The 13,847-nt window shown below is 56.8% G+C and overlaps 1 protein-coding gene across 1 annotated transcript; it reads left to right on the top strand.

Moving 5' to 3' along the window:
- Positions 1 to 1,537: 1,537 nt before the first annotated feature.
- On the top strand, positions 1,538 to 8,464 carry NCLIV_015190 (conserved hypothetical protein; the record flags this gene model as incomplete). The annotated part of the gene is made up of 9 exons (XM_003881709.1): positions 1,538 to 2,720; positions 3,499 to 3,622; positions 3,832 to 3,993; positions 4,267 to 4,835; positions 5,340 to 5,564; positions 6,288 to 6,484; positions 7,078 to 7,170; positions 7,838 to 7,977; positions 8,380 to 8,464. The coding sequence occupies 9 exons, from the start codon at positions 1,538 to 1,540 to the stop codon at positions 8,462 to 8,464; spliced, it is 2,778 nt and encodes a 925-aa protein (XP_003881758.1).
- Positions 8,465 to 13,847: the final 5,383 nt, after the last annotated feature.

Genomic DNA, 13,847 nt, shown 5'->3' on the forward strand with positions numbered 1-13,847 from the left:
AGTAACCCAGGACTACTGTTTTCTTTTCTCTACGCAGGATATACAGTCGAGATAGAAAAACAGGACACCCAGGAGGGAGACGACTACGAGGAGAAAAACCAAGATCAAGCATTTATCTACCCGTGTCGCCCAGGGCTGTCGCCTCAGGTTCGCGAACACGAGAGCTCAGACCTCACGGAGACGGCAGGAGATCGGCGGCGGAAAGTAGACCGACGGTTTCTGAACAGAACCTGTGAGGGTGTCTTCCGTGCAGGAGGGCTCTTTTCCCGCATTCCCTAGAAAACAAAGGAGTTCTTCCTCTGGATGCGCCTGCAAGCACAAAGAGCCGCTAGATGTCAACGCGGCAGCTGACCGTTGACAAAAAACCGTCAAGGTCGCGACAAAGCGCCTCTTCTTACCCTTTTTGTCTCGAAGAAAAAGGTTCCTCTCCTCCTTTGTCTCCTCCATCCGCTCCGCCTTCGATAGAGATCGTCGTTCTTACGTGTTCCGATCTGCACACACATGTACGCAAAAGCCCACATACCTTCACCCGCCGAAGCATATATATATATATATATATATATATATATATATACTAAATCAGATGCGTGTGTTATACTATGTAATGGTCGAAGTGCGCGTACGATCTCCTGTCTCCAGCTTTTTCGAAGGTTAGAGTCCGCAAGGAGTCTCCAGTTTCTGTGCGTGTCGCAATTAGGCTTTCTCCTTTCGGCTGATTTGTTTTGTCCGCGGGAGATCATGGCGAAGATCACTTCCACTGAATCTGAATTCAGCTTTGCTAGTGCATGTCTTTTCTTTCATTCTCAATTTCTCTCGGGGACTGCTTTCTTCACCGGCCTGTGTCACCTCGTTAACTCAGAGCACACCGCTAAGAAATACACGTACACATCTGCCGACTTTGAACCTCGCGTTCCTTCTTACCTCCTTCATCTCCTTTGTTTTTCTGTTGCTTTGCCTCGGTTCCTTCCCTACCGAAACATTTCCTCTGTTGTATTCCTTTCCTTCGCTTGTTTCACTCTCTGCTCGACAGCGTCCGGTGTTGCATCCGCGGGAAGGTTCGCATTGCTCCGTTTTCCGTGCTTCGCCTGATCTTTTTTCTCTTTTCTCTTTGTTTCCTTTCGCTTGTTGCTCCGCCCCCAGATGGCTCCACCTGCTTGTCCCTGTCTTCGTCGTCTAGGTCTCCGCCCTCTGTCCCCGCCGGCGCGCCTTCGCCCTCTGTCCCCGCCGGCGCGCCTTCGCCCTTGGGCGCACCTCCCTCAACCAGAATGCGAGAATCGTCCTGGTCCTCCGATGCCTGTTCCAGTTCTGTCTCTTCTGTCAATTCCGTTTCCTTTTCCACTCGTTTTTCCGCTCCCTCTCGCTTCCTCGTCGTCTCGGGCGGTCTCCGCACTTCCAGAGCCGGCGTCGCGGTAGTTAGGCGCGTCGCCTCGCTGTCAAAACCGTGTTCGTCTTCTCTTCGTCCTCTGTGTTCGCTTCACCGGTGCGCCTTTCCTCACGCGCGGGGTGCACAGCTCTCGGAGCAGAGACAGCTGTGGAAATGCCTTCTCCCGAAGGCCTCCGACCCCCAGTCGACCTTCCGGGAGGCGAGGGGACTCCTTCGCCTGCGTCCCCACTCACTCTCCACAGCGGAGACGCGCCCAGAAGTCTACGCCAGACTTCGATTCGCTCGCGACTTTGCGCGCCTGCGTTCGAAGACGGCTCAGCTTTGCCGCACGCGTCGCCGCTTCCTCTCGATATGGGAACCGACGGGGCCTGCCGTACCCCCCTTCTCGCGTCGCCCTCTTCTCCCCTGGAGGGCGGGACGGCGCGGCGGGACCGCTTGAGTGCCCGCGACGTCTGGCCTTCTTTGCCCTCCGCGCAGTCCTCGCCTTGTCGGGTGCCAGAGAACGTCGGCGGCGCGCCGAGAGCTCGCTCCGAGTGTGTTTCCTCTCTGCTCGTCCACCCAGGCGCCAGCTCCGCCGGCTGTCTCCCGGCTCCTCCAGGTCGCGCCGCGTCCTTTCCCGCCGCCGACGTTCTGTCCCCCCGAGGCCCCTTCTTCCTCGTCGAAAACGACTCGCCTCCGAAATCGTTCTCGTGCGACCCGGTGTTCTGCCGCCCACATCCGCCGCGAAAACTGCGGGAGGCCCCGGAAGAAAGCCTTCACTTTGCTGCGTCGTTTGACTGCGCATCGGACGCGGGACACTATGGACTCGAGGCCGACGACCTGAGCGCGGCCGCGGGACTCTGCGCCGCTTCTGCCTTTCGGATTCCTCTCCCTTTCGCTTCTGCCTCCAGGCGCCTCTCGCACCCTCCAGACCGTCTGGACGCGCGACCGCGCGGCCTTCTTCTCCCCTCGTCTCGCCCTGGGTCCGTAGACAGTCCAGAAGAGCGAGGGCAGGAGCTGCCTGGAGGCTGCTGCCTCAGCGGTCGAGAGCGACGCGAGCGATCCGATCTCTGTTTTGCGTCGCGGCATGCGTGGGCACCCGAGGCTTCACAGGCCCCTGAGATGCAAGATCCACTCGCGAACCCCGAGCGCTACGTGCGAGAAGGGAGCAGACGGAACGTTCAAGCGTTTCTTGGATCCAGTGGCGCCTACAACGTCCTGCACAAGTGGAGATACACTCACGGCTACTTGGATTTCATCCTCAACGACAGATTCCACGCCATTCTCTCCATGAAGTGGGCACACCTCGTTTTCCTGGTCTTCGCCGTCGTTGTCGCGTGGGCGGCTTTTCTCGCACGTAAGTCCTCAGAAAAAACCAGAAATCACGTGCGCGAGACGGCTACTCCACGTCCACCGACGAGAAAGCAAAACGGTCCTGTGTGTGTTGGAAAGGGAGACAACTTTTCCTGGGGCTGGTAACCCTCGCGCGAGGTGCCGGAACCGCTGTGGCGTCTCACCTGTCGAAGGCTCCTGGTTCTCTCGCCTTGTTGTCACTGGTGTCCCACGCGGATCTGAATCGCGCAAAAAAAGCGACATCAGCCAGGACCTGAGCAACGCCCTTGCGACCCTGGAGCGCGTCTGTGCTTATCTGTGTCCCCTTTGAATACCCAGACGCGCGTACGAGTCTGCTGTTCATGCGGAGGTAATGACGGAGTCTGGAGAGGAAATGCATGAACGCAAACAGGCACACCCGCAGTCCACTCCTGCTTTGTCTCCCCCGACGCGTGTGTCGCTGGTTGTCTACGGCTTCGTTGGGTGTCTTGAGTAGCTCTCGCCGTGGCGCCGGCGGAGTTTCTGTCGAGCTTCATGTGGCTGTCGGTGCGTGCGACTGCGCGACATGTCTTTCTTGAGGTTCATGGCAGCTCACCTCTCTGTAGAGAATCCGAGATGACCACAGTGAGTGCTCGCAAGGCCCATCTGAAGATCGAAATGGATTGACAGGGCGTGGTGCTCTCGCTGAATGCTGGTCTCTCTCGTGTGTGAGTTATTGTGTACACCTCGATGGGGTGAAAGAGATGGGCAACCACGTGAAGCTGGACGGTAACTGCGTTCTGCGTTTGGTCGTGTGCGTTCAGTGATTCTGGCAGTGCTGACGGGAGGCGAGCTTCAGAGGTGTCTTGGCCAGGACGCAGCGGAACTGCTGGACTACTACTTCTTCGTGATTGAGACGATGTTTGCCATTGGCTATGGGAGCCCACGGTGAGGACGCGGACGAGGGAAGATACGCCTCTGCGCCGGGCCCTCCGTTGCCCTTTCAAAGTCCCCGCGAGTCTTAGACATCACGTCGACTCGGGGGCGGCCGCGCTCCAATGCGTCCCTTGTTTTTTCTTGGCTGGCCGAGCCTAAGTTCCTCGCTGAATGCTCCGCCCCGCTGCGTCTGCTGTCCCCTTTGCTATGGCCTTGCACAGGGCGCCTACGTGCCGGACGAGCAGTCTTTTTGTCACCCCGACTGCCGTCTCCGGCATCCTCATCAACTCCGTCGTCCTCGGGGTTGTCTTCCAGAAGTTCTCGGCAGCCTCCAAGCGGAAGTGGGCCCTCGCGTTCTCCAACTGTCTCGTTGGCCGACCGAGGTGAGCGACTGTATATGTGACTGTTTCTTCGCCTTGGCACCTCCCCCTTTGCGTGCTTCGTTTGTCTCCGTTTCTCGCCAGCAGCCATGGGGTGCAGAGCTTCTTGCTCGACGCGCACCGCGGGTGCTTCGCGGGCCTTCGTCGTCCCCCCGGGCACTTCCTTCCCTGCTCGTCAGGCCCCGCGTTGTCCGTGTGTGCTCTCCGTCTGTTTCGTCCACTTTGCATTTTCCGGCTTCGGTGTGGCGACGCCGCTTGGTGTGTGTCTTGGTGCAGTTTTCCGGCGCCTGCTCGCCTCGGCGTCGACAGTTCGGCGTCCCTTGAGAAGGGTGCGCAACTGGCCTCGGCAGAGCTTGTTTACGGCTGCTGCTCCAGCCTCCCCTTTGTCAGGAAACCCGGAGGAGAGGCCGAGAGAGAGCGCGGAAACGGCATCCCCGGTTCAATGCGCCCACATGACTCGGCCGCGAAGCGAGATGTCACGGAGGCAACCGAGATGACGACCCCGCGGGCGGCAGGACCAGCTCCAAGGAGGGCCCGACACGAACGGGAGGGGCCGAAGCTGCAACTCGACGCCGTTTCCCCGTCTGCCTCTTCCCGCGGGTCTCCCGCAGCAGGTCGCGGAGCCCAAGGAAGGGACGGCCGGTCAGAGGCGGGCGGAAACGGCGCAGTTCCCGCTTCCTCGTCTCAACGAGCGCGGAGGCCGCGAAGCGACGAGCCGAGAACCGAGAGATCCGACGCCTCTGACGCGCAAAGCGGTGAGGAACCAGCTGCGTTAGGAAACGGTACAGGTGTCTGTGGACATCGAGGCACACTGGAGAGCCAGCAGAGCCACGCCAACGCCGAGGGTGAGTAGGAGGTGCACTGCAGTGTCTTTATGCCCTCAAAAGACACCGCCGTTGCGGTTTGGCGTATGGCGTAGGCCCCCTGAGGCAGAAGAGCACCAAGAGGCCCGCTCGGTTTCGAAACACGCCTGCATTGCTAGAGAAGGACGTTTAACGCCTGGCATAGCGGTGGCAGCCACGGAGGTACAGATGATACTACGCTAATCTCCTGGTTCGCCATTGGTCGATGGGTGGATGAGTTTTTCTTTAATCCCGAGCCGGCGTCCAAGAGAGACACGCAACGGGGTTCGCTGCTTTGTGTGGGGAGTGTGCCTCATAACGAACACACCAAACATATCTATGCGTGTATTGGTATCCGGTTAGATTGGCATTTGGACGAACTTAAAGGTCGAGAGAGCCCGCGAAGGACCGGCGGAACTGTGTGGCGCTTCCGACACCACGACGCGCTTCGTGGGTCTCCAGCTGCGTTGCTCGTGTGTTTGGTTTTCGATGCCGGTTGGCGTTCAGAAGCCGAGTCAAGCATGCTGAGCGACAAGCCGCAGCAAGACACTTGGGCAGAGACCGACCGCGATGGCGGTCTCTCTGCATGCGGCTGGGGCCGCGAAAGGCCGCAGCCGAGGCCGAGCCAGAGGTGCGCCTCACTGGGCGACGCGGGCAGCAAGCGAGGAGACGCCGACGGGGCTGCTGAAGCAAGTGAAGATCGCTGGACGCCCTGTGCGCGGGCACGAGAAGGTATGAAGGAAAAAGAACTAAAAGACGATGGAAAAAGTCAGCGATGGAGCAACACAGGAGACGAAACCCAGTACGGGCGGGACGGCGGCTTACACGGAAAGAGTGTGCAAGACGACTCGTGAAAGCAGGGAGTCCGAGAACAGGGGCGGGAGCGCGAACCCCTGGAGAAGAGGGCCTCAGCGGGGGGGGGGGGGGGGAGGGCGAGAGGCAGAAGCACAGGCGATGCGAGAGACGACAGACGGGCGAGCGGCCAACAACTGGGCACTAGGCATGGAGAACACGAGGAGCACGAGAGGAGGCACAGAAGGTTGCACTGAAGAGAGACACTGACGCTGATACAAAGCGCTCGGACCACGTTACATGGCGGCACGGCAGACGTTGAGGGACAGGAAAGAATCACAGTCAACACGGTCGCGGCACGACAATTGCAAGAGCGAACGTCTAGCGCGTTCAGCGGCGGGCTCCCGTAGAGCGTGGCAGCCGCACCAACAAAGGGCGAAGGCGCGCTTGGAGCGGCACAATTCTAGAGATCAGACGTTCTCGCCAAAAATCTATACGAATAAGTGTATGTAGGTGTAGATGGCCAGGCTTAGCAATGCACGGAGGAAAAGAGAGTTCTGGGATGCAAGACAGCGACCAGTCTCTAGAGGTGGGTTTTCGGCGTGGGACGCTTTCAGAGGTGAACGCGAGTTTCTTTGCCTTCAGTGTTTGTTCCCCTTTCAGACGCGACGTGCGCACCCGTATTGGCTGCTCACTCTAGCTTCGCTCACCTCAGAGACTCTGGGGCGGCGAACACGCCCCAGTGTCTCTGTCGTGCTCCTACCTCTCCTTCGACGTGGCAGCACTACCGCCTGTCTTTCCGAGTGATCAACGTGACGCACCATTCCTTCTTCAATCCGAAACTGTGTCTCTATCTCTTAGTAAGCTTCAGAGGCCGCCCGGCAAAACCGTTCCGACTGGACGAGAGCAAACGCGGCCGCGGGATTAGATGTATCGGTATCCCCACGACGCCCTCACGAAACGTCTAACTGGTCTCTCCTTTATCCGATCCCCGGTCGGGCGCGGGCGCCGGCCCACGCCGCGTCGTGTCTGCTTCGACGCCGGATCGGATTGCTGTTTCAGCTCCTCTCTTCGTCCTCTTCCTCCAATCAGTCTCCGTATCTTCATTCGTCGCGCACGCGTATCGGAACACACACCATCTGTACATGGACACCGTGAACGACTTGTTGCTCTACTTCTGCCTGTGAAGAGCGAATGCAAGAGAGAGGGCGCGATACACGCAGACGGACGTCATTCTTCCTCGTTTGATGTCCCGTTGTCTCTTGGTTTTCCGTTTCTCAAATCCTCGGATTGCTGCTCGATCTTCTGTCCCGTTCCTCTCTTCTTGCCTTCTACTCGAGCTGCGGTGTCAGCTGGGGCTCCTTGGGCTTCAAGGATGCGTCGGAACTGCCTTCGCTTGTGACGCGCCGCCTTTTGCGCCATTGTGCCCCCAGCGCTCTCTTTGCTGTTTCAGAAACACAGCGCCCGAGGCCTGCGCATCCGGCAATTCCCGACGTTCCGCACTGACACGCCTCTTGAATTTCTTGAGATGCCCATCACTGTCACGGTAAGATATATATATATATATATATATATGTCCATACGGCTATCTCTAAAAGTCATAGATACTCTAATAGACTGATGATGTAGTGACATGGAGCGGAAGTATCAAGAGGGCAGAGAAGAAGAAGGAATGTCAAGAGGGGGGAAGAAAGAAAAAAGGCACAAGACAGACGCAGGAGATGGAAGGGATCGCGAAGTGGGAGGAGCACCTGTGTCGCCATGTTTATGCATGGGTACAGTTCACATATGAGGACACACTTACAGTCATATTAAAAGGCCTGTTTGCATGGAACGTACCGTCGCCAGGAAGGGGACGGCAGCTTCAGATAGAGAATCAGAACCTGCGGGGCACCTCCGCTAAGCGATCTTCTTCAGCTCTCTTGTCACATCTCCACCGGCTCGTTCGAGAAAGGATTCGTTGCATGGAAACGTTTGTTCAAACCAGTCCCTAAAATCGCTTCTCGTTCAAGCCTAAATGGCTGATCGGGATGTTTCCACGACACGCGTACATTTTTTCGATTCCGCCTACGCGTTCCTCTTGGGACCGCGTGTGTGACTCCCTGGTACCTTTCAGGATCTGCACAGTGGCAACCGTGTCAAGTTCATGAAACGGACTGGAGGTTGCAAATCCAATCTTACACCTTTCGTTTGTCGGAGTGTCGTCTCACCAGGTAGACACCCGCGATCGGGACTCGCCTCTCCGAGATGTGACAGCAGAGGAGCTGAAGCAGGAAGGCAGTGCGTACGAGATCCTCTCGTTCCTCTCGTTTACGGACAACCACACGTCGCGGCCCGTTGAAATTCGAAAGAGGTCAGGGGAGTTCACAAGACCGCTCGTCACACGCGTGGTCACGGGTGGCAGGATGTTTAGCAACTATTAGTTTTCAAGAAACTTTAAAACGTTTGACTAAATTTACTTTCAAACCGTGCTGTCTCTGCTGTATTTGTGTGAGCGGTGTCTCCTCGTGGGGCCGCTTCACTGCTCCAGGCTGCGCCAGTGCACTTCCGAGGCAGCTCGTCCCTCACCGTCGTTTGTCGATTCGCCTCACCGTGTCCCTCTGCATCGCCATGATGCTTGTATCGCTCCGTCGCCACCGGCGGGCCGCGTGACCCGCTGACCCCTCCTAGGTAGCTGGAAGTGTTCGTGGCGCAATTCCCCCCTCACATTATTATCTGGTCGCTTCGTTGTCCTCGAATTGCTTCGCGTCCTCAGCTGGAGTCTGCGGTCTATCAAGTGGGGAGAAAGCTTCACGCCTATTGTCCGGCCGCCGTGCGCGTCTGCGGTCTCTTCTGGTTAGTCTTTTTGTCCCAAACACGGTAACCGTTCGTATACCTATACACGTCGATATTCACTTTCGTAGTCTCCTTCCTGATGTTGGTCTGTACGGAAGACACGGATCATATTCTTGGTGGCCTTGCACCTGTTTAGTAACTGGATGAACCCTTTTTGCACCGGGTAAGTACGGATTACTAGGGTCTTCTATTTACCTGAATGGTATTTTCTCGACTATTTTGCGGTGTTAACAGTAATACCATCCAAAACCGGTCGGACGGTATAGTTTATAGATGTATTCTATATATATATATATATGCATATACATGTACACCTGAAGATATGCACTACACTGGTTATCTCCCTAGGGTTTGTGATGCTCGGTCAAGCATTAATCAATGCTGTTGCTCAGCACGGCAATGAGCGAGTGTGCTTAATCGATTTCTTCACTTCTTGGATTGTGTGTCCCAGTGTTAAGGAAAGGAAGTCGTCGGTGGACAGAGCCACCCCATTTTGATGTGTGTTCAGGCATCAATATATACTTGCTTATGCATAAGGACTTGCATGAGCGTGTACGTAATAACGACATGTGTCCTAGTGTCTAAGAGCAAAGGTGTCCAAATCGCATGCATGTTCGTCGCATGAACATTCGGACCAGTGGTTCAGGTTCCCCGACTTTCAATGCGTGTGCCGTATCTCTCTATCCAGGCGGCTACGAAGTAGATGTGGACTCATTGAGCACAACTGAGGTGAGTCCTTTGCCTCGTAGAAACTTTGTCGCATGTTGAAGAGGGAACCCCTTTCAGGGTCGATGCACAGTAGACTCATAAAGCATCTGCATTGTAAATTTGGCTCGCCGTACCTGTGCCCTTCAGCATAAGCGCAGGCTGATCAACAAGCGTTAATTTGCTTATGGGCGTACACCTGTGCCTGTTTCTGCTGTGTTTCAGCGCGCGCGTTTTTGCTAGGTTAAAGTTGGGCTACGCAGGGTCAACAGCTGGCACCTTTTTGCAACAAATTTGTACCAGCTTCGCTTGTGAACTGTGGCTCTGTCTCTCCTCGCATGAGTTCGAGCTAGCATGAGGCTTTCCCTGCGTTTTTCGTGCGCCGTTTGCTCCAATACAGGAGTGGTAGCGGAAAAAAGCGCAACAAAAATACACAGAAAAAAACAGCAGACGACGCGAGGGGGATGAATACCAGAGCGATGCGAACTTTTGTGGGGAACCTGACGCTTCTTGTACCACATGTCATATGGCATCAACTTAAATATCACATAGCAAGGCGAAGGAACAAATTCAAGACGCTGAAGGATTGAAGGCACGGCCAAAGGAAGACGATTATACAAAACTGGCAAGCGCGTGGGCACGCCATGGTCCACGAAGCGAAAGCTTGCTCTAATCGTGCAGCGATTCCAAATAATCACGTCAAAAAGTAACAAGAATAGTGAGGTGAGAAAAGCTGCTCAGCCCGTTGCGTGTCGCATACCATGAACTCCAAGAAATAGCCCTGTGAGAAACAAGCATTTATACTGCCAAAGCTGAAGGCGTTCGACACACGCAACACTTTTGTCACAAATACAAAGCGGCAGCTCTTGATGTCTATGGTGGGTAAGACTCACGCGCAAAAGCTTAGCAGACGTAGCTCAGGGCACCTTGAGAGATACGCACCTCCGAGCAAGACAAGGACATTCCTTCAGGCAGCCGCGCCTACGGAGAAAATTTAGGTCAGCCAGATACGCCAGATCATCCCAGATTGACATGTTTGTTCGGGTGCATTCAGCATCAGATGGAGCCATCGCGGGTCAGCGGGCCGGAGAGTCCGCATCGACTGGTGCTCTGCCGCTGAATTTGCCAGCTTGTGGCGAGGATACAATAACAAAGCGCCAAAGGCGTCCGAAAGATGTCAGCTATGTCGAGTCACCCGATACTACTGCCGTGACACAGGCAATTGCTTAGTTTCTTGCAATATACTCCAGACACAAACGCTGCAGTCAACACCGCCTGTCCCTAAAGGGTTATTTCCAGGAATAACAAATCAACTCGGCGAACTGCCGTTACTTCCTGGCAAATTAACATCAGTTTCCAGTAGTGGAGTGTGAAAGCCACCTGAGGACTTGTACCTGATTTGCCCGTCGATCATGGAATCTAGTGTTCCCCCGTCATTTATCGCGAAGACTGCTGCTCCTGAGTGCTCTGTCATGCTTTATTGGTTCACCCTGCTGGTGTGGACGAGCATGAAGCACGCCCACTGATGCGTGCATGCGCCGGCGCGCTCTCGGTGGTCCCAGATGCACCCTTTTAAGTCATGACGGGCTCCATCCTGCCCGGCTGGGTGCTGCCGCGCACGCTTCGTGGCGGGAACGAGCATACACATTATTCCGGTCCCTTCAGGCTCGGACTCCCAGTGCGCTTTTCCGAGTCTGCGCTCGACGCAGGGGGGAACTGCGGACCAGCATAGAGTGCGGGGCTCTCCAGCAGCAACCCACTTGATTGAGGCGACGGTGGCGCTCTCTCCACCGGAGCAAGAGTAGCAGCGTGTCGCCGTTCTGGTCCACGAGGTGCGTGCGGGGCTCCCGTTGCGCGACGTTCGTGTCGCCAGGGGCGTGATGGTACAGTGTCAGGTACATGTGGTCCGGCAACTGCGCCCGCTGTCGTTATTTGATGGGTAAACGTCTCACCTCCCACTCTGCTCGGTTGGAAACTCCATGCTGGAAAAGTCCCGCTGTGATCATGCGGACCTGCACCGCCTGAGGCGGCTTGAAAGACGGGTCTACCATCGCGCATACGTCCTCCTGTGGGTCTCGAAGGGTCTCTCCCGTCTGCAGCACCATGCGGGTCATCCAGTTCCCGTGCGCCCCCCCTGGGGAAACCAGCACGATGACTGGTGACACGTTGCGACCCTACTGGAGATGCCGGCGTTGTCAACTGTTGCAATTCCATATCCAGCTGCGTTGGCCACCATTCGAACTCGTTCTGCTCAGTCGGCTCAAATCCGCCAGCATTCCGTTGGCTGCCTGGCAGCGCATTCCACGACCCCCCCTCTCCGCAGTCAGCACGTTGCTGGCTAACTCCCGCCGTCCACTGTGGCGCCGTGATCCGAGTCTGTGGTGGCGCTGCGCGGTATGGGCCCTCTCCCTCTTGCGCAAACAAAGGTGCCGATGCGCGCAAAGACGACAGCCGCCCCACCGCTCCCCTGGGCGCCCCTTCTCGCATTCCCTCAGACGTGTCTGGCATGCCCGACGGTCCTGATGGCGCCTCTCCAAGATCAGATGCCATTGCACGGGCGAACGCAGCTGCTGCGCCCAGACTGCCAGCGGACGTCGACGTTCCTGCGTCAGAGTCTCCTATAGTGTATATGAGAAACACGCAAGAGTCCAGAAGCAGCACATCCGTCTGACTCAGTGACAGCAGGATTCGTGGACAATCCCGATGTTATCGGGGCATCACGCTAAACTCTCCATTCCCCGCATCGCTCAGCCATATGGACACACGATCTACGCCAGCGGCCCCGACACGTCTGGTCTTTTCCCGAACTCGCCCCCACTGCGGCAACATCTCCTAACGTCTCAACGTGGCTACGTGGCTGTGGTTGATCTGTGAGGCTGACGATTCTTCCGCTACGTACCGCGAAGCCACTTCTCTATGGCCGATACTCGGGCGGATTCTGATGATTCCCAGACGTATGTGGATGGCGGCGCCGCACCGTTGTCCCCGGGCGACGCGCGTGTAGGCGCGGCCGCCTCACCCACGCCTTGAGACGGGTTAAAAAGAAGCAGGGCGGCTGTCGGCGTCGTTGATGCTGGGTCACCAGGATGTCCGTCTCCCACAGATTCTGGACCCCAACCCAGTGGCTGCCACAACAGCTGTCCCCCCTCGTTTGCCACCGGATTCGCGAACGCAGCTGCTGCGCCCAGACTGCCAGCGGACGTCGACGTTCCTGCGTCAGAGTCTCCTATAGTGTATATGAGAAACACGCAAGAGTCCAGAAGCAGCACATCCGTCTGACTCAGTGACAGCAGGATTCGTGGACAATCCCGATGTTATCGGGGCATCACGCTAAACTCTCCATTCCCCGCATCGCTCAGCCATATGGACACACGATCTACGCCAGCGGCCCCGACACGTCTGGTCTTTTCCCGAACTCGCCCCCACTGCGGCAACATCTCCTAACGTCTCAACGTGGCTACGTGGCTGTGGTTGATCTGTGAGGCTGACGATTCTTCCGCTACGTACCGCGAAGCCACTTCTCTATGGCCGATACTCGGGCGGATTCTGATGATTCCCAGACGTATGTGGATGGCGGCGCCGCACCGTCGTCCCCGGGCGACGCGCGTGTAGGCGCGGCCGCCTCACCCACGCCTTGAGACGGGTTTAAAGGAAGCTGTGCGGCTGTTGGCGTCGGCAGTGGCATGGAAGGGTGGTGTTGTTGGGCCTTAAAAGGAATTGGTTGTGGCTGCGGGGACCGAAGAGCAGCAGTGTGAGGGTCGATCTGAGGCGGGCTCGACGGCGGAGTCTGTGGATGTGTCTGATGGTGTGGTTGGGCATGTGGTGCCTTGGCAGGACCTGGCTGAGGCTTCGGCAGCTGCGCTGTCGACGCTTCTGCCTGATTGGGACTGCGTTTGCTCGGCTCGTCTCGCTTTTCTCTAGGGCGGACGCGTTCTGCTGGCGGAGGCACCGGTGGATGGTGTGGAGCTCCGGAGGTGGTCTTGCCTGCCGGTTTCGGCATCGGTCGTTTTTTCTTCGACGAGGTCTTTATCGATCCGCGGCCGCCGTCGTGACCTGATGGGGGCCTCGGTGTCTCCACTTCTACCGCTTGTTCTGCAGCAGGGCGTTTTTTAGCGCTTGGGGTGTGTCGCTTCTCCGAACCTGCAGGAACGGTAGACAAGCTGGTAACGCATTTCAGGGCGACAGCGTTCTGATTTTGTTCTGAGGCTTATGTGTCGAACGAAACCAAGAACCTCCCTCCTCTCTTCTCACATCCATCCCCAAGTCCACGCCACTCAGTGTCGCTGCGGTCGCTCAACTGCCCGTATGAGTGTATGTTCCAACTCGGGATGTCAGCGTTCGTGCCTCACCATCTGCAGATGGCACAGGCACACTACTGCCAGATGGAGGCGCCTGTCCCCAACATGGAAAGGCAGTCCTTTCCTGCCGACGATTCTGGGCTCTTCAGTCCAACCTTAATTACTTGATACCTCCCTTGACGGGTATTGTCACGTTGTACGTCACTACAGCACGAAAAAATTAGGTAAGAGACGTTGGCGGGCAGTGCCCTCAGCAGAGAAACCAAGACACAGCTTTCACTTTTGGGTCCACACCTGCACATGTGCTTCTTTATGTGAGAGGCACCTGCCCTATCTAGTGTGGCTCTACCGAGATGGTATTCCAGTGAAACGGAGATCTCTCTCA

The sequence above is a fragment of the Neospora caninum genome, chromosome V, assembly GCF_000208865.1.
Source record: "Neospora caninum Liverpool complete genome, chromosome V".
Classification (NCBI taxonomy): Eukaryota; Apicomplexa; class Conoidasida; order Eucoccidiorida; family Sarcocystidae; genus Neospora; species Neospora caninum.